Source organism: Xenopus tropicalis, chromosome 3, assembly GCF_000004195.4.
Source record: "Xenopus tropicalis strain Nigerian chromosome 3, UCB_Xtro_10.0, whole genome shotgun sequence".
Lineage (NCBI taxonomy): Eukaryota > Metazoa > Chordata > Amphibia > Anura > Pipidae > Xenopus > Xenopus tropicalis.
In genome coordinates this window covers 46,103,517-46,131,249 of record NC_030679.2, presented here as the reverse complement: position 1 = coordinate 46,131,249, position 27,733 = coordinate 46,103,517, and the positions used below count along the sequence as shown (strand labels likewise).

Here is a 27,733-nt window from a genome sequence, read left to right as displayed (position 1 = left end):
CGGGCATACCCCTCTTTCCTGTCCCTACATGGGACAATCAGCCCGTGTATGGGGGCCTTTAGGTTTGGTTATGTTATTTACTGATGTTGATAAGTGGCTGTTAAGGGCTCTGGCACACAAGGGAGATTAGTCGCCCGCGACAAGGGAGATTTGTCGCGGGTGACTAATCTCCCTCGTGTGCCAGAGCCCTTAATGTAACATTTTACACTGTTTTGAAAAAATTATCGCTTTTAAAAAAAAAATCTGACTGCCGTCTTTTCAACCCAAAACGTGGTGTGTGTAAAATATGGTGAGTAAAGGTGGACTTATATGCACATCATGTGACTTATTCCATATTGTTAAACCTCCAGCAGATTAAATCCTTGGATCAGGTAACTCTGTACCTGTACCTTTGATCAATGGACTCTCTACCTTAAAATTCCCCAAATAGAAAAAGAAAATATCCCTGCCCCACAAAATCTCTAACTTCATCTTCAGTTCTGTTTGTGAAAAAAATAAAGTAAACTAAAAGAAGGCTGCCACACCCTTACATGCGTATATGCAACACAAATACATTTTTATAGAATGTACAACTCCACTATACACAGATACACAGTGTTATCATGAATCTTCAGATCCCATTTTAATGATATGGTTGCTATTGTAACAAAGAAGGTAGCTTTAAAGAAAGACCATAACATCCAATGGTTTTCCCAACCCCACCCCCTACAAGAAAGTGATATATCAAGGTATCCCTGTAAGCTACGGAAATGGAGATTCTTTATCCATATGGTATGATTCATGCCTAAAGAACTTCAAAAAAAATATGTTTGAACTTGCCATGCAGAGATCGTACTGATGTGTCTAACATGGCTTGGATTATTATTTGGATTAATGAGCTGGAGAGAGTGCAGAGACTGCAACTAAACCGGTAAAGGGGATGGAAGATTTAAGCTATAAGGTTAGACTGTCGAGGTTGGGGTTGTTTTCTCTGGAAAAGAGGCGCTTGCGAGGGGACATGATTACTCTGTACAAGTACATTAGAGGGGAATATAGACAGATAAGGGGTGTTGTGTTTTCCCATAAAAGCAATCAACGCACCAGAGGTCACTCCTTTAGATTAGAGGAACGGAGCTTCCATTTGAAGCAGCGTAGGTGGTTTTTCACGGTGAGGGCAGTGAGGTTGGGGAATGCTCTTCCTAGTGATGTTGTAATGGCAGATTCTGTTAATGCCTTTAAGATGAAGAGTTCATGAACAAGCATAGTATCCAAGGCTATTGCGATACTAATATCTACAGTTAGTATTAGTATATATAGTTTATGTATGTGATAGTATAGATTGGTAAGTATAGGTTGTGTGTGCTGGGCAGGGCCGGAACTAGGGGCTGCCTAGGGCGCAACGATTGGGGGGCGCCAGGCAGGAGCCTCTCCTGCCTACCCCTAGTCTGCGATACATTTCCCATCGCACATCGCCCATTGCCCCCGCCCCGCTCTAAAACTGCGCATGCGCACCAAACTAAATGGGGGGGGGGTGCAGGGGCGTGGTGGCCGACCGGTTGCCTAGGGCGCCCGGTCGGCTCGGCCCGCCCCTGGTGCTGGGTTTACTTGGAAGGGTTGAACTTGATGGACTCTGGTCTTTTTTCAACCCTATGTACCTATGTAACTATTAAGGCCATTTAGATAAATATTATATATCTTAGTTACTGTAGCAACTGTACAGTTTTGTTTAGCAATGAATGAGTTACATAAAAAAGGCATCTGCTAAAATGACATCAGTAGGCTTATTACTCATATGCTTCATCCCTTTGGCAGCAGCCTATGTTAAGGAAATTCTTTCCACAGCAAAGGTATACTTAAGGCAAATAGGTGTTGGTCACCTGTAATTCGTTTAGGGATCTGCAAATTTAGGCAAAATATTTTTTTAAAAATATAGCCAGAAATTTCTCCAATGTGTCCTTATAAACTAGCAATAGGGTATAGCTTCAGGATCCCCACTGCAACACTGCATAGTTTCAGGATCTCTACACAAAGACACATTTTAATATATATATATATATATTAAAATGTGTCTTTGTGTAGAGATCCTGAAACTATGCAGTGTTGCAGTGGGGATCCTGAAGCTATGCCCTATTGCTATATATATATATATATATATATAATACTGCAAAGAAGGCCAGCACTCACAGGACTTTAAATAATCCAAAAAATAAAGGTTTTAAAGCAAATGATGAAGCATGGTTTTTTATTTGGGACAAATAAAAAACCATGCTTCATCATTTGCTTTAAAACCTTTATTTTTTGGATTATTTAAAGTCCTGTGAGTGCTGGCCTTGTTTGCAGTATTTTGTATTTCTATTTTGCCTTAGCACCCGGGCATTCAAACTTTTTGGAAGTGGTGTGCTACCTTTTGGTTGGACTGTATCTATATATATATATTTTTTTTTTTTATTTTTTTTTTTTTTATATTTATATGTGGTTTTGGATAGATGGATTGAGCCAAAGTGTTTTGCCCAACCCCCCAAGTGATGAACAACTGGACCTTTGGACAATTTAATCACATGTATAGAGACCCAAACTCTACAGTAGGCACAGTTCCAAATTAATGACTAGTTAACTGGCGAGACCCTTTCAGACTGTTTAAGTAATAACCAAACAGACAAGAGCAATCATTGACCAAACAAAGATACCAATGTCTGATTGAATTTCATTTGTCTCCAGATAATGGCAGGCCTTAAGAAAACAAAAAAAGCACCGTCCCCTTTCTATAACAACAAGCAATTATTATGCTCATACTTGTTAAACCTGCTCTTGAGCCAGTTTCTCTTTGCTGTGACCCATTTCATTTGCCAAATCTTACAAATCACATAGGCGCCAACATGTCAAACACTGCAAACAAGTGACCAAAGGAAAATGTGCTGCTGGATTAATTTACAGTAGGAGCCTTGCTATAAGTGAGCAAATATTACATGCACTGGGAAGGATTATTGCACTGAAACCTAATGGAAATATTTCCTGATAGGAGACTGGTTTAAAGAAAAATGTACAGATATAATTTTTCCCTCTTGAATCTAGAGGCAGTCAGCAACACAACACAGTTAAAGACACATCCAACTATTAGGAGTGCAGATATTTAGTAGCAATGGGAGAGAGAAACACTGCTATGGAACCTGGTCCCTCTGAAAAAGGGAAAGCAAATAGGTTTGTAACACAGGGATATTAGCACCTGCTACTTGCTTGCTAGGTATACATTCTGATGTTTTCTGTAAGGGTTTAATACAATAACTGCCCCACAAACAATAAAACTGGATTTAAACTAGCTGTACGTAGTAGCCAATTATATCCTTGTGTCAAGAGGATATCATCATAACAATGGAAAGACAGTTCATGTTATATTTTACATTTGATACTGTTCAACATATACAGTTTTTATATTTGAGTGTGCGTTTTCACCCTGTGCAAAAAAAGTGCATGCACACAAAAGTACAAAGGGTGCAAAGACCTTTAAAAGGGTTCCTAATGCACAACAGGCTGGGGTGTAAGAGCAAGGTGTAGAAAAAGTACCAAAGTGCCAGGGTCCATCGGTGTTTTCTACCTCACTATATTCATCCAGCAAATTCTGTTTAGCTTTTGGCCAGAGGATCAAGTGATTCTCTGGCTGTCATGGGTCCAGTCATAAATTACTTAGAAAATGAGCACAAGAAAACAAACAAACAAGCTTCCTACGCAATCGTTATTTTTTTTTGGATAGCTAACTTAACGTACCTCAGCAATATCCACTAGACCTTTGAGGTAGGCCTTTTGTAGTTTGATAGGGTTCTTGCATTTAGACCACAGTATACCTCTATTATTAAATGCATAACAGGCAAATTTGAAACAGAACAGATCTAGGAATAGCAGTAAACTACAGCCTAAGTATAGATGCAAGGGGAATACAGTCAAGGAAATATCTTGAATACAAGGTACATGTCTGTACATCAAAAACAAAACAAACAAAAAAACAGGTAACCAGACTAAAGTTAATCATATATGTGGCAGTATGGTTGGTTAGTTTGGAGACCTCTGAAAGAGCATAGATGATAGGATATTCAGACTGACGTCTTATTGTCCTTTCTGAAGAATTTCATGCATGGATCATGCATGGATGCTTTAATATCTGTTATATAGAAAGACAAGGTATGTGTAATAATTTTTTCTTATTAATGGCAAAAAATATAACTGTTGGAAACTACAGAATATTTTGTAAGTCTTGTCCACAGAAACTCATTACCATGGTTTTAAACTGTAAATCTTCCATAAAAATGAAGGCGTTTCACCATATGCACTTAACATTTTTGTTTTGGATGTTCTCTAGAGAAAGATACAAAACCCCCAAAAGGTTATTTTGTGTAAGATTAGTGGCTGAGCACAGAAACAATATAGTCTATATAAATATTGAGGCCTGGGGTACTTATACAGGAACCTGTTAAAGGAACAGTAACACTAAAAAATGAAAGAGCTTTAAAGTAATAAAAATATAATGCACTGTTGCCCTGCACTGGTAAAACTGGTGTGTTTGCTACAGTAACACTACTATAATGTATATAATAAGCTGCTGTGTAGCCACGGGGGCAGCCATGAAAGCTGGAAAAAAGGAGAAAAGGCACAGGTTACATTGCAGATAACAGATAAGTTCTGTAGAATACAATAGTGTTTTATCTGTTATCTGCTATGTGCCTGTGCCTTTTCTCCTTTGAATGGCTGCCTCCATGGCTGCATAGCAGCTTATTTATATAAATTATAGTAGACTTTCTGAAGTAAACACACAACTTTTACCAGTGCAGGGCAGCAGCACATTATATTTTAGTTACTTTTATACACTTTCATTTTTTGGTGTTACTGTTCCTTTAAGATGACAGAAGCAACAATGTGTGATGCAGGTGATATGGGCTGGTATAATGATTTGTCATCTTGTCCTTAAGGAGAAGATAATCACTGTTTATTCTATCTATAATCTTATCTAATAGCTTTCATTTATCATACTAAATAGACAGTGAATAGGACATAATCTATAACATCCTCACTTGACAGGAGAATGGCTGCTCTTGTTTTATCCATGATTCCCAGAACTGTATAATGCACTGGTATCATATATTTATTTTTCTCCTTAGGACAATGACACACCAGGAGATTAGCTGCCTGCAATAAATCTCCTCTAAAGTGGGTGAGGTTGCCTTGCTAGGAAACTTTGGCCAACTTCAAAAAAGTAAAGTGATGCATGTGTTTTCCCACCGGCGATTTACGTTATTGCTAGTGGAAAAGCATTTGCAGGAGATTAGTCGCCCACAGTAGAGGAGATTTATAGTGGCCGACTAATCTGCTGCTTATTAATATACAGGTATGGGACCTGTTATCCAGAATGCTCAGGACCTGGGGTTTTCCGGATAAGGGATCTTTCCATAATTTGGATCTCCATAACTTAAGTCTGCTAAATATCATTTAAATATTAAATAAACACGATAGGCTTGTTTTGCCTCCAATAAGAATTAATTATATCTTAGTTGGGATCAAGTACAAGTTTTTTTCACGATTCAAATTTTTTAAAACTCCCAAAGTTCAAGTTATGGTTCAAAAACTCACATTTTTGGCATTCATTAAGTGCAAAAACTCAAAAAACTCTTGCGAGTTCAAGTACAAATCAATGGGAGTTGATCTAGGCAAAGTCAAGCCATATTTTCAATTCAATATTTTTTTTTCAGTATTTTCCTTTTTTTCCAAGTTTGTAAATTTGAAAATTAGAGATATTTGAGGTTTTTAATTCAAAATAGGTTTCCATATTAATAAATAAGCAAGCATTGAAGTTTTTTTTAAAATGCATTTATTTGAATTAGAAACAAAACTCTCATATTCACAAATTTGAAAATTGGTAAATAAGCGCATAAATGTCAAATGGTGCATAAGACACGTTGGCTGGGGGGGCAGGGCATTGAAAGCAAAAATAGAGTTGATGAAAGAAATAGTTTTAGCTTTCCTGCCAACACCTTTGTAGAGTTTTAACCTTTCCAGCAACCACTTCAACCTGTGTCTCCATTGTTACAAATTGCATTGGAAAGTGTACGGTTATACCAGACCAGAAGTGTATAGTCCCAGACCAAAATAATTTTAGACACCCACTAAACTTTGTCAACACGACATTTTTTATGAAGTTGAACTGCTTATTGGTTAGAGCCCGACTGGGGCCAGACTGGCCTGCCCAGAAACATTGGGTTGGACCCAGTGGTTCGTGAGCATTATGTTGCTACCCAACCCCTTGGATGTTGCTCCCAGTAACTTGAAAGCAATAGCTGGTTGCATAACACCCAGTGTAAAGCCAAACACATCCACTTATAGGCTGCCAGTCCAGATAGGGGCTACCAACTAGCTAATAATAGCACTTATTGATACCCCCAGGTATGCTTGTGTTTCTCCCCAACACTTTTTCAATTTGAATGTGGCTCACGGGTATAAAAGGTTGGGGATCCCTATTCTAAACTAATGGTTCACAACCTGTGTGGCAGCCCCTTTAGGAAGGCTCAAAACAGTGACTGAGGGGGGAGCCAGAGGGTCATTTGGGCTAAAGATTTGGAAAGAATTTAAAATTTGCTGTCCCAGATAGTCCTATAAGCCCAGCTTAATGGGCAGGGGTTATATTAAGTGCTAAAACTGATTTAGAGATATGGATTTTATTTGTATAGCTTCTTGATGCAAGAAAATCTTTTGATACTTTAATAGGATGTGAACATTACGGAAATTTGATTTTAAAAAGATAACCCTTGGCTTTACTTTTGAAATATTTACAACTTGCAATAACCCTATAAAAGAATCTGTTATAGGCTGGCTCATGGTAAACATGGCTGCATCATAGTAATGTCATGATAAGAGAATCTGCTGGGTTAGCCAGAAAGTTTTTATGTTACAGTTACTGTGTAACAAATGTTACAAATAAAATGATAAAGAGTGAGCGAAAACTGGCATGTCATTGGTTTTCTCTGTTCTGCAAGGCTGCTTAAAGCAGTCCCATAAGACAATTGTGACTTGATTTTTGGACTGGGCCTTCTTCCCGTTCAGTTAATTAGTGTTTTGTGTCATGTATTTCTAGCTTTACAATCATGTACACACAGGTTATTTGGTAGGTGGATGCTTTAATCAAAAGTTGTGCTTTTGTTACAAGGAAACAGGAATTCCAACAGGATAGGGCACATATGGTTTGAGTTAGCAAATATTTAGATCTCTAAAAGTTCAGCCTCTTACCATGCAAAATATAGAAGGTGCTCCCAACATAAAGAGAATCCTAGCTAAACAGCTTTATAAAAAGAGGACACAAAAAACTGTTTTAAAAGCCTTACCAGGTAGACTTGGTTCTTGGCACTATTCTCACAGTTCTGGGGACATAATTAAAGGGATTCTGGCATGATTTTTATAGGGTTTTATTTTTAAATGACACTGTTTAAATAGCAAATAATTCACTCTACCATTTAAAATTGGCACCCTGGGAAATGAAGAATATGGCTAGTCCCATGTGAAATTTCAAAATTAAGTATAAAAAAAAAAATCTGTTTGCATTTTTGAAAAATAGATTTCAATGCAGGATTCTGCTGGAGAAGCTCTATTAACTTATGTGTTTTGAAAAAAAAAACATGACATGTTCCTTTTAAAGGGAGTGCAGCAGTTGTGACCACAGCACTAGGGGCACAAAGAATTAGGTTTCCCACCATCAGTTAATTACTGTAGTGTGCAGTGGCTTACAGTGTTTTAGGGTGGCAAATCTGCCCCCCACCCCCAGAATACTCATGACTTGACAAGGTTTAATATTTTTCCCCAGTAGATTTTTAACATAGTAACATAATAAATTAGGTTGAAAAAAGACATACGTCCATCACGTTCAACCATAATGCCTATATATAACCTGCCTAACTGCTAGTTGATCCAGAGGAAGGCAAAAAACCCCATCTGAAGCCTCTCTAATTTGCCGCAGAGGGAAAAAAACTCCTTCCTGACTCCAAGATGGCAATCGGACCAGTCCCTGGATCAACTTGTACTAAGAGCTATCTCCCATACCCCTGTATTCCCTCACTTGTACCGAGAGCTATCTCCCCTACCCCTGTATTCCCTCACTTGTACTGAGAGCTATCCCCCCTACCCCTGTATTCCCTCACTTGTACTAAGAGCTATCTCCCATACCCCTGTATTCCCTCACTTGTACTGAGAGCTATCTCCCATAACCCTGTATTCCCTCACTTGTACTGAGAGCTATCTCCCATAACCCTGTATTCCCTCACTTGTACTGAGAGCTATCTCCCATACCCCTGTATTCCCTCACTTGTACTGAGAGCTATCTCCCATAACCCTGTATTCCCTCACTTGTACTGAGAGCTATCTCCCATACCCCTGTATTCCCTCACTTGTACTGAGAGCTATCAGCACCAGCCCGGGGTACAAGGTAAGTACAAGGTAAGTGATTTAAGTCACTTGGGGGTGCCTAACATTTTGGCACCCCCCAAGTGACTTAGGCTTTCCTTCTCCTTTAAAGCTATATAATGTATCAGCCAGAAGGAATTCCACAACTTCACAGCTCTCACAGTAAAAAATCCTTTCCAAATATTTAAATGGAACCTCCCTTCTTCTAAATGGAGTGGGTGCCCTCATGTCCGTTGGAAGGATCTACTGGTAAATAAAGCATTAGAGAGGTTATTATATGATCCCCTTATATATTTATACATAGTTATCATGTCACTTCTTAAAGTGGACCTGTCACCCAGACATAAAATCTGAATAATAAAAGTCCTTTTCAAGTTAAACATGAAACCCAAATTTCTTTTTTTAAATAACACATCCATACCCATTATAAAGACATTTAAAAATCCCAGCTGTCAATCATATATTGCCTGCCCCGCCTCTATGCCTTGGGCATAGAGGTGGGGCAGACAATACCTTTAGCTTTCCATTCAGCACTTCCTAGATGTCCCTGCACTTCACATTTTTCCCCTCCCTCCCCATCACCTAATTAAGTAGCCAGTGCATAGGTATGGGCATCTGGTCCTCCAACAAGATTTTTGTGTGATGCAAAGCTTGCCTTACTAACAGTGTCCACAAAATGGCAGCTGCCTGCTTGCTGTGATTGAATAGTTCCAAGAATGAAGGAAACAAGATTTATACTATCTGTATATTGTAAATAAAGTTTATTTTGCTCAACTAATATGATAGAAAAGAATTTGGAGTTTTTTCTTAGGGTGACAGGTCCCCTTTAAGCGCCTCTTCTCCAGTGTAAACAGACCCAACTTGGCCAGTCTTTCTTCATAACTGTTTTTATGCCCCTTTTAATACAGCTCAAAACCTTGTTTGCCCTTGCAGCCGCTGCCTGGCATTGCTTGCTACAGCCAAGTTTATTATCTACAAGGACTCCAAGGTCCTTCTCCATTATGGATTTGCCTAGTGCAGTCCCATTAAGGGTATAAGTGGCTTGCATATTTTTACATCCCAGGTGCATGATCTTACATTTATCCACATTGAATCTCATCTGCCACTTAGCTGCCCAGATTGCCAGTTGGTCAAGATCCTGCTGCAAGGATGCCACATCCTGGATAGAATTGACTGGTCTGCAGTCTGTGTCATCTGCAAACACTGATACATTACTTATAATACCCTCTCCTAAGTCATTTATGAACAAGTTAAACAAAAGTGGACCCCACTGAGAACCTTATTCAAAGAAGAGTATGTACCATTAACAACCACCCTCTGTACCCGATCCTGTAGCCAGTTTTCTATCCATGTGCAAAAAACTTCAATGAGACCAACAGACTTTAGTTTAGAAAGCAGCCGTGTGATCAAATGCTTTGGCAAAATCCAAATAGATTATATCTACTGCATCCCCACTGTCCAGCTTCTTACTTACCTCATCATAAAAAGCAATTAAATTGGTCTGACATGACCTGTCCTTCATAAAGCCATGCTGATTACTGCTCATAATGGCATTCTCCAGTACATAATTTTGTATGTTTTTAAGTTACTAATTATGACACATGTGCCATGAATGTAAATTATAAACTTATATACAGTACTTATGGATGTCATACGTTTTCATCAACACTTAGTGATATAATTTGTTCCACATGACTCATTAAATTAGAATATTATAAAAAACATAGTACCCCCTGTTGTAAAATATAAGGATATTAAAGATTAGAAAAATAAATTAGAATATTAAAAATCACCATAGAGGTACTTTGGCCTTGTGCATTTATAAGGTCATGGAACTCCCTGGTGTTTCTAATTTTCGTATTTCTTACAGCAGTATTTCCCTATATAAACTAAACACTTAGTTAGGGTGGGCACCATTAATTATTTTAATAACCTGCTATGTTTATCTGCTGTAGAAAATTATATAAGAGAACTCTTTATAATTTGATTCTGTATAATAATTAATATACCCATGTTAGCTAAGCTTTCGCATATACTGGGTGTATTACTCTGGGAAGTTTTGGAAACTGTATTTTTCATGATTGCGTCATCCATATTCACTATACATATTATTTGGTGCCAAAACAGGGTTAGACTGGGGGCCCCAGGGGCCCTCGCTGCAGCCCCCTAACCCCCCGTAGGGCCCCTGCCCCTAAGCGTTGCGTAATTTAAACTTACATTCAGCACATCAGGGGAGGGAGACCGACAGACAGGGGGAGCGCTGGTAGGAACCAGGTCTGAACCGCTGGAGCCCACCGGGTTTTTTCCAGTGCTCCGCCCAGTCCGACCCTGACCAGGATATATTCCTATACTAATATACCCAACACATTAACATCATAACCTGTAATCACTGAATCAGCACCTGATCTACGTAACCATAGCTGTGCAGGTGTAGAAATTTGACGTTCTGCCATTTGACAAAATACCATTGGTAGGCTGGGAGTTAATAAAAACACAATGCGCTTGAAGGCTTAAACATGTAACAAAGTACAGAATGTGAACAAGCAACAACAGCTGTTTGGTCTGTGACTCATTTGTACCACTTATGATCAGTTCCTAACTGAGGATATTTATTAGGGTTTTGCACATCTTCTGCACACACAGACAGTCTTTTTAACATGAAAAATAAAGGACCAGGTGTTTAGACACTTAGACCTTCAGATGTACCAAAGCAGACTTTTGGGAAATGGATAAAATAACTGAATTTCTTGGGTGGTGGGGCCAGTCTGGCATATTATTGGGCTGATGACTGCCTACTCCAAATTTAGTTTGGACGTGTTCAAAAAGCCTGAATGAATGTGAACAGAGTTTGATCATAAAACTTCTATGTGAGTCACAGTGACAGACCATTGTTGTTGCCAGTTTGGCTAACAATAATAGCCTGCCAACTATGGTCCACCCAAACAGGTCTAGCCAGATTTGGGCACTTTTGTGACTCACAGACCATTTAGCATCAGGCGTGCCAGTAATCTTTTGTAAAACTATAAAGAAAATGCACTGAATGGTTACTTGATCCAGTCCTACGGTGGCCATACACAGGTTGATAAAAGATAGATATCAATCAGGCAGGTTTAAGAATTCCATCAGGGTAAGGAGCACGTCAGTTTACTGCCTGCATTAACCATTGTTGTAACATTTGGTTTAGTCTGATATTTCACAGTGACCTTGCCAAATGAACAAATCTCTAGGTTTATAGCCAGCTTTATTAAAGTAAATTCTTTAGACAGAGGCCTTAGGTTACAAGGGTAAAACTTCTATTAATGCAGATGTGCCAAGGTCCAGAAAGTCTGAGAGGCCTATTGAGCACTATACCGTTGTAAGACATTTTAGGGAGACAATGTTATAAGGCTGTGAGGGACCCACTATACCTTTGCACCAGAAACTGTATTTATTTATATAGGAACAAAACAACTGGCCTAAGATTCTATATACTCAGGTGAGGTTTATTAAGGGCAGTGACACACTGGGAGATTAGTCATGCCACGACTAATCTCCCCTCAATGCCATAGGATAGCATACGCGGCGCATCGAAAGTGCACCAAAGTTTCCTCTTAAGGCAACTTCGGCAAGTCGCGGCACGACTAATCTCCCCGTGTACCCCTTGCCCTAAAGCTAACAAACAAACTACAGATTTGTACAATCACAATCTTGATATAAAGCACACATTATTGACATCAGGGTTTATAAAATTAACATGAGTGTTTAATTTTATTGCACAGCATAAAAAAAAGCATCCTTGCAAGGTCGGTAGGTTTGGTTTCCATTGTTTTTGGTCTAATACTTTATTGTATACATATTTCAGTGGTTTTACCATCTGTATTTTTTGTGGTATAAAAACAGTGAAATATGCTATTTATGTATGCATTCATTCACTCCCTTTTCTTTGTATTATTATAACAAGATGCCCAATCCCTGCCGATTAAATGTAGTTTTACAGTATCAGGCTACCACTACCATACTTTATGTATGTACGTACTAACTTACTTACAGATCAATCACCAGCTGTGTGGGAGGCAGGCAGAAAATAAGTTATTATTAAAAAATAACCAAGTGGATTTTGCCAAAATGCATGAAACTAACCCATATTTGTAGTACATATCTAACAAGGCAACTTCTTGAAATTGTAGCGGCACGTATGCCATCCCACTGGTGATTTACATTCTTGCCGGTGGGATGGCATTGCGAGGCGATAAGTTGCCTGCGGCAATGAAGATTTGTTGGTCCCCATCTGTCACCTCCCTAAGGGCTGGGGTACACAAGGAGATTAGTCGCGCCACGACAAATCTCCATTGTCGCGGGTGACTAATCTCCCCGCAATGCCATCCCATCAGCCATTTACATTCTAGCTAGTGGGATGGCACTGCAGGGAGATTAGTCGCCCGCGACAATGAAGCTTTGTCGCACAGCGACTAAGATCCCCTTGTGTCACTGCCCTAAAGGTTTACACAAGATTAATGTGAACAAGGCACCAGGGCCAGATGGAATACACCCGCGGGTACTGAGAGAGTTAGGGTCAGAATTACAGTGGCCTCTGTTTCTGATATTCTCAGACTCGCTTTCATCAGGTATGTTACCTATGGATTGGAGAAAATCTAATGTCATTCCTATATTTAAAAGGGGATTAAGATCTCTTGCCAATTATAGGCTAGCAAGTATGACATCCGTGGTGGGCAAGTTATTTGAAGGCTTGTTAAGGGATCACATACAAAATCATGTTCTAGAGAATGGCATTATGAGCAGCATGGCTTTATGAAGGACAGGTCATGTCAGACAAACTCAATTGCTTTTTATGATGAGATGAGTAAGAAGCTTGACAGTGGGGATGCAGTAGATATAATCTATTAGGATTTTGCCAAAGCATTTGATACCGTTCCCCACAAACGACTACTACAGTCTATTGGTCTCAGTGAAGTTGTTTGCATATGAATAGGAAACTGGCTACAGGATCGGGTACAGAGGGTGGTTGTTAATGGTACATTCTCTTAGTGGGGTCCCTCAGGGTTCTGTACTGGGTCAATTTTTTCATAAATTACTTAGGGTAGGGTATTACAATCAATGTATTAGTGTTCGCTGATGACACAAAACTCTGCAGACCAGTCAATTCTATCCAGGATGTGGCATCCTTGCAGCAGGATCTTGACAAACAGGCAATCTGGGCAGCTAAGTGGCAGATGAGATTTAATGTGGATAAATGTAAGGTCATGCACCTGGGATGTAAAAATATGCAAGCCACTTATACCCTTAATGGGACTGCACTAGGCAAATCCATAATGGAGAAGGACCTTGGAGTCCTTGTAGATAATAAACTTGGCTGTAGCAAGCAATGCCAGGCAGCAGCTGCAAGGGCAAACAAGGTTTTGAGCTGTATTGAAAGGGGCATAGATTCGCTTAAGAGGTGACATGATAACTATGTATACATATATAAGGGGATCATATAATACCCTCTCTAATGCTTTATTTACCAGTAGGTCCTTCCAACAGACACAAGGGCACCCACTCTATTTAGAAGAAGGAGGTTCCGTTTAAATTTTCAGAAAGGATATTTAACTGTGAGAATGGTGAAGTTATGGAATTCTCTCCCTGAAACAGTTGTACCGGCTGATACATTATATAGCTTCAAGAAGGGGCTGGATGGCTTCTTAGCAAGTGAGGGAATACAGGGGTATGGGAGATAGCTCTCAGTACAAGTGAGGGAATACAGGGTTATGGGGGATAGCTCTTAGTACAAGTTGATCCAGGGACTAGTCTGATTGCCATCTTGGAGGCAGGAAGGAATTCCACCCCCCACCCCCCTGCAGCAAATTAGAGAGGCTTCAGACAAAACAAAAGGACAGTGAAATACAAGGGCAATGTAAAGTTAGGGTGGCTCAAAAACAAAAAACATGAATTTCCTTCAATGGCCCAGTCCAATTAAGAATCTATGTCACTGTTTAAAAACGAATGTGCAAGTAACCTGTTCAACTTACAGCAAATCAACCTGGAGCAATAGGCCAAAATCTCTTCTAAACACTGTGCAAAGCTTGTTTATCCTAACCACAATGGCAAGCTCTGCAATTTCTTCTCCTGCAGAGAATAACTGGAGGAGAGAACACCAATACTGACAGTGCTTGTAGTTAGTAGCCATAACTCCATCTGCCCGTCACTGCACATACGAGCCAGATTACAGACCACTTAAGTGTCATTTGTGTTGAAATATGCCCAGAGTGCACACTAATCACTAAAAGTGCCTCATTTATGGTTAAAAAGTAGAAATTTGACTCTTAAAGTTACCAGGGGTGATTATTTGTCGCAACAGGTAATTTGATGCCCGAGGCAAGGTTGCAACCTTGTCACATGGTAAAAATACTCTGTAACATTAGCCTAGATTCTGCTGTTGCTGCACAAGGTGGCTCTAGAACATGATGTTATGCAAAAGCATAGCTTAACTAAAGAAAATGTAATTCTAAACAACTTTCCAGTATATATTAATATATTTCAATGGATTTCATTTTTGTATTATTTGTATATGGTATATATTTGCAACTAAGTGGTATTAGTTTATTTGTTCTGTTCTCTGTGCTTACCCCTGGTTCTGACTCTTGAAACAATGTAGATTAGTTGGTTTACATTCCAGTGCTTCAGCAGTCAGAATCAGTACTGCCAAAAATAAAAAGCAGTGAGTCAGACACTGCTACCAATAGAAATTACAATGTCACCAAACAAACTAATCAATTCATTATATGAAAATTGCTTTTGACTATTTTACTTTTATGACATTTTGCAAAAAATGGACATGCTGTTCAGTAATCTGAAATAGAATTAGAGAAAATAAAATTTAATAGTGGGATTTCATACTGGGTGGTCATGGGGATCACAAATGTGTGTGGTCATTGTACTTAGAGCTCATACTCATGACCTATACCCTTAGAGCTGATATTCTTATGAAGCTAATATGCTGTGCATTTCAGTATGGTCCACTACGGGGTCTGAGTGACCTGCTAGAACATATAATATCCTGATGGACCAAACCCTAGTGAGCCAGGGAGCAAGCAATTTCCATAATCTTTTTCTTATTTCCACCGTAGGTACATATAAAACACAAACTTAGCACTTACTATGGCTAATGTATGTAACAGTGGACCGGCGGTAGTAGGTTCTCTGGTGAGCACTAGGAGACGTGACATGTTAGTTGATCAAAACCTATTTTTTCTTTACTACGCTTTGTCTCCATCCCCAAAGGCAAAGATCCACAGGACATTTAGAGACCAAATAACATGTATCTGGGCTTAATGGAGCCAAATGATGCGTCATGCTACAAGGTGGAAAAACTAATGTGCTGCACATCAGTTTCTAAAGATAATTCTCATGGGCATGAGCACTAAGGAAAAGGCACACAAAGCATTTTGATCACTAGGAAAATCAGATTAGCAAATTATTTCTTCCACCTCCAGTCAACACTATTAAAATGTGCCTTGAGAAGATGAAATAGTATGCAGTTCATATTGCTTACGAGGTGCTTACTCCATCCTTTCAATATCCATATCCCATGGCCCCTGATTTAGCATAATTTTGTCATCCACATGTTTGAACAAATTGGATGTTTTCGAACGGATAAGCATGTTGGCAACCATTTTGAATATGCAGAGCAGGCCTTGTTTAACAAGCTAACAGTAGTGCATCAGTATAAGCTGAAATACTGTGTCCTTTTTTTGAGGGAAAGTAAATATAATCTATAGATTCTGACCCTTTAGCAGCAATATGATCATGCGAATAATATTAAAATTATTACTAAGCGCCAATATTTACATCGTCTTGCAAAACTGTTATCTTTTACCACTCCATTAAAAGGGTGGTTCACCTTTCAGTTAACTTTCAGTATGTTATAGAATGCCCTATTTCTAGCAACTATGCAGTTGGTCTGCATTATTTATCTTTTATAGTTTTTGAATTATTTGCCTTCCTCTTCCAAAAACTATTGCCCTGTGAGGCTACAGTTTTATTGCTATTCTTTTTATTACTTATCCTTCTATGCAGACCCTCTAGTATTCATATTCCCATCTCTCATTTAAACCACTGCCTTGTTGCTAGGGTAAAACCAGATAGCTGCCAAAAAAACTAATGGAAAGCTGCTGAACAAAAAGCAAAATAACTGAAAAAAACATAAGAAATAGAAAATGAAGACCAATTGCAAATTCTCAGAATATCAATGTTTACATCATATTAAAAGTGAACTACCCCTTTAACAAAACTAACTGAATCATGGAAATATGATCTGTACTAAAAATATATATTGTATCGGCTCCTTGAGAAGAGTTGGCTGGGAAAAAATACCACCCTACTAGATTTATACCCACTCTTTACTACCCTAATCCAGACTAGTTTACAAAGTGCAGTCATAGGTGTCATCTTAACCTGTCCCTAATTGGTCACTGATATTACAGAGGGGTAGTAGCCAAAGGTTAAGCTTACAGGCCGCACAGTAGTGATGAAGCTATAAGCCCTCTTACTGGAGTCTGAGTCACCCTTCCCCCCAATCTGTGGGTTCTGGCAAATGCCATAGGGTACTGCTGTAAACTGCCATGGGTAGTCACTATTTAGTTGACTTGCTGGGGGCTTTTTGGGCTTCTGTATACCTGAGCCTATTTTGAAGCCCAGTCCAGACCTGCTGCCACCTATGTAAACCTTTTCTCCAACACAAACCTGTCTGTACTTCAAGTTGTGGGCTGCACTACAAATCACTATGATCTGGCCCTCTTTTTTCCTGGGCACCTAATAACAGATTAATCTAATGTTTCCTTTGTTGTATTATACAAGTCATTTGTAGCTTACTATTGTTTCATGAGGAGAAAACTGCTGCCATTTGTAGTCCATGTGGCCTGCCACATTGAAAACAATGAAACGTGATAACAATCTTTGTTACGGGCAGCACCCCTAGCATGAAAGTTGCCTCTTTTTAATGAGTCTTCCCACTCATGCAGTGCATTGTAGGAAACTGAAGTATACAATGCAATCACTTGGAGATCTACTCATAAACATGTTTAGGGAATGTCTGCTCTAATTGCAGTCAATAGGAATAGCTGTGTTCATGACAAACTGAGCGATTCATCAGTAAGAAGTTTTGTTATTCTTACATTAGGAAAAAGAAGCTAAGGAATTAAGGAGAATAAAAAGAATATAAAGCACTAACAATACTTAAGCAACTTTCCACAAGATTCTCGTGCAGTGCCCCAAATGAGAGAAACACTAGTGCCTTGTTTCTTTAGCTAAAATCAAGGAGTGGCTTGGTGCCCAACATGCCTGTGCAACAGAATTGAAAAAAAAATCCCCCTACAGTCATAGAAAGGAGTGGTTTAACTGCCCCTAATACAGTATAAAAAAGGAAATCTATTCTTTTGTGGTCTAGTAGCAAATCAATAAGCTATTTGCAGTAGTAAACAGTAAATATATAATATTAGGATTCTTACCTTTGGTTTGTTCAGCCACCTTCTCACCGCAGAGGGTAACATTGTACAAGCCTGGTTCCCAGTGTGTGACACTCTCTGCTCAGTTCCTTGCTGTTTCCTTAATGCCGCTTGCCTGGCTGCTGCTTTGTCTTTCTCACCTGGCTCCGCCTTTACCTGTCTGCTTCCAAATAACTCATCTCCAGTTACAAAATCCAAGAGAGCACAAAAAGAACATCATTGTGAAGCATGTCTGCTGCCACCCAATGGTAAAACTGACCTAAAGCATTTGTAGTGAGTGAGCATAAGATGTACTTAGTCAAACTTTCTGGAGGAGGTGGGTTTCACAAAATAATCCCTTTTGTGAACTGACCCCAAGGACTGGGCTTTTGAATTTTTGTGGAGGTTACTGGTCCCAGACTAGCCGTCTGTGGATTCTGGCATATGCCAAAGGGGCTGCTGTAAGATGCCATTGACAGTCACTTAATTGGGCTGGTGGAGGGCTGCGTGGGCCTCTGAGTCCATAAAATGCCAGGGACCATTTTGAATTTCACTCCAGGTCTGGTGGTTACTGACATCACAGTGTTTAGAGATTCTCCTACTTTAGCACAAATGACTAAGCACAGATTTGGGGGATAAAATGCTGGAGGAAAATGGAAGGCACCATTTGCAAACTGATTACATTTAAATGACAGAAATTTATCACTGTAATTTTGGGCCCCGGAGAAAAAAAGGTTAAACATTCTGGCCTAGGGTGGAAAGTATTAAAATGTTTATACTTCAGAGTGCCCTGCATTTTTTAAAGGTGCCCTGTATTAAAGGTTAGGTATGGCCATTTTAGCACTTCTATAATATGTTAATTAAACGACACATGTTGCAGGGTTGTCATCTAACCCTAATTTAACAGGAAGATGATCCAGACCTGGATTTTTTTTTACAAATCTAATTCCTCTTCACATTAAATGTTAACAGGATATGAAGAAAAAAAATGGCCAGAGTATATCATTATCCCTTAATAATATGGAGTTAGTAGACAATTGTGGAATCTGCAAATGTCATTAGTTCCACAGCAGCGTGGTAAAAATCCAGTCCAACCAGTTGTAACAAAAATAGACATTACTGAGCATTAATCAGTCATGATCCCTGCTGCACTGCATTCTAACCAGCCATGTACCATGTACATATTGTTATCATTGTTACTGTAAGTATATTTTTATTTATATTGTGCTACTGGGCACCCAGTGCTTTTAACAATTTATAAAAAAAACAGTGAAAAATATAAATCTACAACGATTATTTATTTTGCAAATAATCGCAATTAACTGTGATTTTGCTTCTTTTTGTGATTTTCATATTTAAGAAGAATTTTTAATTTTCATATATATATATAAAATAATAACTCTAATGGCTTCTGCCAGACATAGCCGATTCTCGGCTTGTGAATAAACGCAGGCTGAAAATCCACCCTTATGCTCCAAAAAGTTTACTGCTCCTAGGGCCATTGTGTCTGACCGGGTGCAGGCACACATAGCAGATTTAAGGGCTGTGGCACATGGGGAGATTAGTCGCTGCACAACTAATCTCCCTTGTCGGGGGCGACTAATCTCCCCGAAATGCCATCCCACCGTTACAATGTAAATCGCCGGTGGGATGGCATACCACCAGCGATTTGTCGCCTGGTGACTAATCTCCCCATGTGCCACAGCCCTAAGAGCAGAACTATGCAGCTCCAGTCTAAAATCCGCTCCATGTGCCTGCATTTATCTGCAGGCCGAGAATTTGCCACTTATGGCTGGAGCCTTAAGGTGGCCATACACGCACCGATAATATCGTACGAAACCTCGTTTCGTACGATATTCGGTGTGTGTATGGTATGTCGGCGAGTCGACTCGCCGATCGGACCAGTTGGAAAATTTTGATCGGGCGCCATAGAAGGCACCTGATCAAAATCTCCCTTCAGAGCTGAATCGGCAGAAGGAGGTAGAAATCCTATTGTTTCTACCTCCTTACCTGCCGATTCAGCCCTGAATGGTGTGTGGCACATCTGACGATGTTTCGTGCGGCCGATGGTCGCACGAAACATCGTCAGATCGCCACGTGTATGGCCAGCTTTAGGCACATGGCAGATTAATTTGTTTTTTACCCAGGGTAAATCTGCACTAATAGGGTGAAGATACATGGAGCTCCTAGTAGCAGATACTTGTCATGGCTACTAAAATAGACAATGCTGATTATTTACTGATAATTGTCTCTAAGTGTGTTTTAGCAGAAGCAATTACATTACATTACATTACATTAACATTTATTTATAAAGCGCCAACATATTCCGCAGCGCTGTACAATAAGTGGGTTACATACATTGGACATACAGAGTAACATATAAAGCAATCAATAACCGATACAAGAGGTGAAGAGGGCCCTGCCCAAAAGAGCTTACAGTCTACAAGGAGAAAGGGTTGAGACACAAGGTGTGGGAATGGGCATGACCAGAGTTGTGAGAGGTGGGGCACAGGGTATTGCTAAACTAGATTAGGGTAAGCCTCTCTAAATAAATGTGTTTTTAGAGATTTCTTGAAGGCAGAGAGATTGGAAGAAAGTCTGACAGTTTGTGGGAGCGAATTCCAGAGAAGGGGGGCAGCCCTTGCAAAGTCTTGAATGCGAGCGTGTGAGGAGGGAATGAGAGAGGAGTTGAGGAGCAGGTCAGTAGAGGAGCGTAACAAGCGGGTTGGATGGTACCTGAGTTCAGAGATGTAGGGTGGGGCAGAGTTATGGACTGCTTTAAATGTGAGGGTCAATAGCTTGAATTTTATCCTGGATGGTAGGGGAAGCCAGTGCAGGGATTGGCAGAGCGGCATGGCAGAGGAGGAGCGGTTGGAGAGGTGTATGAGCCTGGCAGCAGTATTCATTATGGACTGGAGAGGGGACAGTCTTTGGAGGGGAAGGCCAATTAATAGGGAGTTACAGTAGTCCAGGCGAGATATTATAAGAGAGTGAATAAGAATTTTGGCAGCATCTTGGGTGATAAATGATCGGATTTTGGAGATATTTCTTAGGTGAAAGTGACATGATTTGATGAGTGATTGGATATGAGGGGTGAAGGACAGGGCAGAATCAAGGATAACCCCAAGGCACCGGGCCTGGGAAGATGGGGTGATGGTAGAATTGTTAACCGTTATAGATACCTCGGGAACAATGTGGGCATTGGATGGGGGAAAGAGAACCAGTTCAGTTTTAGAGAGGTTTAATTTCAGGTAACGTTGGGACATCCAAGTGGAGATAGCGGACAGGCAGGAAGAGACGCGAGTTAGAAGCTCTGGGTTAAGATCAGGAGAGGAAAGATAGATCTGAGTATCGTCAGCATAGAGGTGGTACTGAAAGCCAAAAGAACTGATTAGTTTGCCAAATGAGGAGGTATAGAGAGAAAATAGTAAGGGGCCCAGGACAGAGCCTTGAGGAACCCCGACAGAAAGAGGCAAGGGAGAAGATGATTCCCCATTGTAAGAGACACTGAAGGATCGATCTGAGAGATAAGATGAAAACCAGGATAAGGCAGTGTCACGAAGGCCAAGAGAGCGGAGAGTCTGGAGGAGAAGAGGGTGATCCACAGTGTCAAAAGCAGCAGAGAGATCGAGAAGTATTAGTAGCGAGTAGTGTTTTTTGGCTTTAGCCGAAAGGAGGTCATTTGTTAGTCGGGTTAGAGCAGTTTCGGTGGAATGTTGTTGTCTAAAACCAGATTGTAGGGGATCCAGGAGGTTATTGTCAGAGAGGAATAGCGCCAGTCGGTTGTATACTAGGCGCTCAAGCAGTTTGGAAATGAATGGGAGCAGAGAGATAGGTCGGAGGTTAGTAGGATTGGAAGGATCTAGGGAGGGTTTTTTCAGAATAGGGGTTACCAGTGCATGTTTCAGTTGGGAGGGAAAGATTCCAGTAGAGAGCTAGAGATTGAATAGATGAGTTAAGGCTTTGATAAGACAGGGGTTGGCATTACGTAGAAGTTTGGTAGGAATGGGATCAATCGGGCAGGTAGTAAGGTGGGAGGAAGACAGCAGTTTTGAGACTTCCTCTTCAGTCACAGGGGAGAAGGAGCCAAGAAGAGACTGGGGAGCATGTAGGGAGGGAGGGGAATGGTTATGGGGATTTAGTTGTGCAATGTCACTTCGGATGGTGTCAATTTTATTTTTAAAGTGCTCAGCAATAGCTTGAGCAGTGACTGAAGCACACGGAGGAGGTGGAGGAGGGGACAGCAGAGAGTTAAAGGTAGAGAAGAGTTGTGCAGGTTTTTTAGAGAGGGAGTTAATAAGTGCAGTGAAGTAGGTTTGTTTAGCTTGGCAGAGGGTGGTGTTGTAGGAGAGCAGAGCAGATTTGTAGCTGCAGAAATCTGACTCTGACCTTGATTTGCGCCAGCGGCGCTCAAGTGTACGTGACTGTTCTTGGAGGGATTTGGTATGAGCAGTGTGCCAGGGTTGGAGTGGTTTGGGCCTCATGCGTTTAGTCTTGGCAGGAGCAAGCACATTGAGGGCAGTGATGAGTGTGCTGTAGTGAGTGTGCTGTAGTAGACAGTATTGTCTATGGCATAGTCAGTATTGCCTATGGCAAGTTATTCTCTGGAGTTTATTAGCCGTGACAAGTAGTTGCTACTAGTAGCTAAGTGTGTCTCCACCCCTAGGGCAATCGCACACATAGAGGTTAGTCGCCCACAATAATAATCTTCACTACCGCGTGTGCCTAATCTCCTTGACATGCCATCCCACCGGCAAGAATGTAAATTGCCTGTGGGATACACATCGGTTTGGTTTCCCGAAGTCGCCTCTCAAGGAAACTTCGGGCAACTTTGGGAAACCGAAGCGACGCATATGCCTTCCCATTAGAAGTAATTTAATGTAGAATGGTGTGAGGTTTAGCCTTGAAATGGTGAAATCAGAGGTTAGCAACAGATAACATACATATATAGAAATATTTGAAACTTTTCCACTTATTCAATAAAAGGTAATATGTTTGCTTAGGTGCAGTCACCCATAATAACCAATAACATGTTTGCCTTTAAACAAGTGACCATAAAATCCTCCCTGCTGATTGGCTATAGTTTACTGCACCTGGGCATAATAAGTGTTATTTAATGCATGCTGTAAGTATGAATGGAACAGGGTGATTTGGCTCAATTTTATGCTGTGTAATAAAACCTTATAAAACATTTAACTATTTTGTCACTATGTACAGTATATGTCTTTGCCTATTATATTCAGTTTTGTACTTTAAAAGGACAGGTTTTCAATTAAATGAACATAGTAATATCATTCTCATGGGCAGTACAAAAAAAGACATGGGTAACATACAATGTCATACAGAATTTCAGAATGTTTTTTCCTGGGTGGGTATGCACGTCTCAAGTGACTGTGTTTACTTTCTTATCTTTTCCATCCTGCTAACTACATATCAAAAGGTCATATCTTGTTGATTGCAAACAAAAGAATTCCAAAGGGCCAGGGCATTGACATACTGATGTGTCAGAGGGTTCTGAAGGAAATCATCTACCAAATATGATGTGAGCTAAAGCAAAGATTACCTTATATGACCTTCTCTTGGCAAGTGTAAAAGGATCATAGCTTGTTTTTATTTTGATTAGATCTCCATCTTTATCTAGGCTGGCCCCTATGAGTGTAAGGGTGAAGACATATGGAGCTACTAGTAGCAGCTACTTGTGGCAGATACTAAAAGAAACAATGCTGATCATTTATTGATAATTATCTCTATGTGTGTTTTAGCAGAGGCAATTCTCAGTATTGTCTATGGCAGGGTATTTTCTGGTGTTTAGTAGCCATTAAAAAGTAGCTTCTACTAGTAGCTCTGTGTGACTGACCCCATTTTTACAGACATATTGTACAAAATTATTAAACTCATACAAAGAAGCTTGCCGTATAATGATAAGATCATCTACATATCGACCGAAATATACAATATGATGTTTACATGAATTGTCCACTTGGCTTATGAGGGGGCAAATTTGGCCCCCATAGCAGTGCCTTGTTTTTGAAGAAAAAACATATTATTTTACAAAAAAATAATTATTTGTAAGTAAAAATTCAATAGATAATAACAAAAAGGACTGTAAATGTTAAGAGTAGGTACTGTAATTTTTTAGATGGTGATCAATGGCCTTCACACCAAATTCATGTGATATACATGTGTATAGAGAGACTACATCCAAAAAAGTCCATGCAAAATCATCCTTCCATTGTAGTACAGCTAAATGTTTCATGATATGATGACTATTCCTGATGTAACTGGGTAACCGAAGACCCAGTGGCTGCAGATAGGTGTAACTAACTCATCCAATGGTCCTCCAAGTGACCCCATTCCAGAAATAATGGGATGACCTACAGGTGGGCGTTATTTCTTGTGTACTTTGGGTAGGTGATAAAAAATTGGGGTAGTTGGATATCGTACTTGTAAGTATTCAACTTGTCTGTCATTTAAAAGATTTTGTGCTTTAGCAAACCTAACCACAATAGATGTATCATTAGTCAAACTTTTAATTGCATGTCTTTCACCTGGGGTAAGATTAAAGAAGTGTGGTCTTATTTTTGTTTTAGTGTTTTAGCCTATGAGTAAGTGCACTTCAGGCACGAAATGCGTCAGCTAATATGTCCTAATAAAATTTGTTATTTTATTCAGCTGCTGTTATGATTTTTGAGTTACTTGATTTAGGCTGCCTCCCCCAGCCTCCTGTCACCTTATGTCATTCTCCCAAAAATAAAATCCAAAGTAAAGCATCTGATTGGCTGCTATGATCAACATCGCTAGTAATGTTTTACTCCACTTTTTAGACAGCAAGATAAATATACTCCACTGTCCATGCTACTGAAGGCAATAAAATATGATCGGTGGAGCCACCTAGCTGTTCAGTACCTCATTGCATTTTCTCTTCCTTTTCGAAATACCATAATGATCAGTGATGAGCAAATTTTTTTGCCAGGGATGGATTCTCAGTGAAATTCCGCATTTCGCCATTGGCAAATTTTTTCACAAAACCGCAGCAAAAATTAGCAAGAGACAAAAAAGTTGCAAAGACAAAACTGATGCCAATACAAAACTGACAAGACAAAAATGTTGCAGGGAAAAAAATGTCCATTGACTTCATTGCATTTGGAGTAAGAAAAAATGCCAATTGATTTTAATGCAATTGGCATAAGAAAAAAAGTCGCACATAAAAATTGACGCCCACGTAAAAATTTGTTGCACATAAAAAAGTTACATGTAAAAAAGTCGCCCATTGACTTTAACGCGTTTCACAAATTTTTCACTGTTTTCAAATTTTTCAGCAAAGCAAAATGGGATAGATTCGCTCATCACTAATAATGATGGAGCAATTTATTTGACCTCCACAGCATATCAGCTGAGATTAGATTGGAACTGACCCTAAAAATTGCACATGAAAACTTCGAAAAAGATCAATGGATGATAAATTTTTTCCCACAGCATTTTTCAATGCCCTTTGGATTTTCTGCTGGAATTTTATGGCTAATGAAATTTTATAATATGGTTTGATGTATAGTCCTTATGTGTAATAATTTCTAGGCAAGAATCAGGCTGGTACGTCTAAAAGAGAAGATTTCATTTCAATCATTCTGATTTTTACAGGGCTATAAATGACAAATCTGTTGCTGCCTCCCACTTTCTTGGGATACAGGGGTAAAATGGCCAGACCATTCTTACATACAGGAAAATAATGTATTAGCCAAAGAGAAACAAGAACAGGCAGCATTTCATTAGTCCTTTCATACACATTAAGTTTTAAAGCATTTTTCTGAATTACTTCCCAGAAATAGCAGAATGTTTATTTAATCAATGAGCAATACAAAATATCCATGTGAATAAAATTGGTATTTACTTGCTGTCAGGTCCTGTCAGGTATCTAACATTATTATTATAATTAACATGTTTTGACGCACTATAGAGGTATGGGATCCGTTACCCGGAAACCCATTATCCAGTAAGTTCCGAATTAAGCTGGCCATACACGCACCAATAATATCGTATGAAACTTCGTTTCGTACAATATTCGGTGTGTATGGCAAGTCGGCAAGCTGACTCGCCGATCGGCCCAGTTAAAAGATTTTGCTCGGGCGCCATAGAAGGTGCCTGACCAAAATCTGCCTTCAGCGCTAAATCGGCAGAAGCAGGTCGAAATCTCATTGTTTCTTATCTTATCTGCCGTTTCAGCCCTGAACGGTTAGTGGCTTATTGTGACCGATGGTCGCACAAAAGATCGCAAATCGCCACGTGTGGCCACTTTTATGGAAAGGCCATCTCCCATAGACTCCATTATAAGCAAATTATTATAATTTTTAAAAATTATTTCCTTTTTCTCTGTAATTATAAAACAGTAACTTGTACTTGATCCCAACTAAGATATAATTAATCCTTATTGGAGGCAAAACAATCCTATTAGGTTTAAAGGAGAAAGAAAGGTAATTATTTCGCGACGGCGCCGGAAAAGTCGCGACAATTTCGCGAAAAAGTTGTGACGGCGACGAAAAAGTCGCGACAATTCCGAAAAAGTCACGATGGTGACGAACAAATCGCAAAAATACCGATCATAACAAAAAAAACGCATTTGGACGTTCGTGGATTAGTAAATGTCCCCCATAGTCTTACAAACTGAGCATGTACAGAGGTCTTGGTCTCGGTGCAGGAGCGAGGCATTGTGGGAACTTTCTTTACACTGCTCAGCATTTTTTCTACCTGTTTGGCTTCTGAAATATGGGGAGACTTAAGGGCACTATTGAGAGAACTGAAGGTATGCCTGCAGCTTGAGATTAACTCTTTATTAGCCTTTCCTTCTCCTTTAATTTATGTTTTAAATTATTTTTTTAGCAGACTTAAGGTATGGAGATCCAAATTATGGAAAGACCCCTTATCCGGAAAGCCCCAGGTCCCAAGCATTCTGGTCCAATACCTGTACAATAAAAGGGTGCCTACACAAAACATATAGATTTACATACAAAGCAACCAATAACTGATACAAAAGGTAGAGAGGGCCCTGTGCAAAAAAGGGCATCCAATCTAAAAGGGCATCAGGTCCATGTTAAATCATCGAATGTACCTGCCTGCAAGTACAGGGGGCAAGGGGGATTCGGTAACGCTGAAGAGAATCAGCTCCTTCCCTCTCTTTGCTATAAAAACCTATTGCTGTACAGCTGTAAATTACCGAGAGATTGAGTAAGCAATGTGCAGAGCTGCATCTCTTTTGAGACCATATATTTCATTCAGCAGTATAAATCACTGACTATATCCTATAAATGCTTTATATAAAGTTAAATGTTAAAAAAGCTTAGAGGAGTACACTGAGCAGATTTACTTTTTCTTCTTGTCATTTTGCACACAGCTGGACGAATGCAGATCCACTGTCATGAGCTCCTTCCTCCAGCTCTATTGACAGACGTGGCATCAGCCTGTATTGAGATAAACGGAACGCATATAGGCATAGATATGCAAACTTTCTTGTTTCCACGCCGATATAGGTCCTGTGTAGCTCCACACTGATGCCCTGTCTTTCAATAGATCTACAGTAAGGAGCTTGTGATGACAGATCTGCATTCTTCTGCCTGTGCAAAATAACAAGAAAAATAAGCCTGCTTACTGTACTTCTCTGAGCTATTTTACATTTAATATTATCTACTTGAAGCATTTATAGGAAAAAAATGCAGGTGGAGGAAAGCGGATGACCCACTCCTTGTACTTGACCTTACAACTTTACAGAAGTATACATCATGTAGAAGCTGTATTTCCTGTCCTTCCATGCACAAATTGCTGCTGTGGGGATATTACATTCAACAATACTGAAATGATGTGCGGTGTAAAAT

General features: G+C 39.7%; 1 protein-coding gene across 3 annotated transcripts in view; it reads right to left on the bottom strand.

The window, feature by feature from the left end:
* LOC100493455 (lateral signaling target protein 2 homolog) overlaps positions 1–18,089 on the bottom strand; it is a 43,094-nt gene extending 25,005 nt beyond the window's left edge. The window contains exons 1-2 of one of the 3 annotated variants that reach the window (XM_031898841.1): positions 17,895–18,085; positions 15,015–15,087 (exon numbers count right to left, since the gene is read on the bottom strand). Coding sequence is in view for 1 of the 3 variants with exons in the window: in XM_002936952.5 (XP_002936998.2) it covers positions 17,895–17,936 (42 nt within the window). In the remaining 2 variants the exon portion in view is untranslated. Of the gene's footprint in view, positions 1–15,014; positions 15,088–17,894 lie in introns of all 3 variants that reach the window. The other 2 variants (XR_004221958.1, XM_002936952.5) reach the window with 2 other exon arrangements.
* Positions 18,090–27,733: the final 9,644 nt, after the last annotated feature.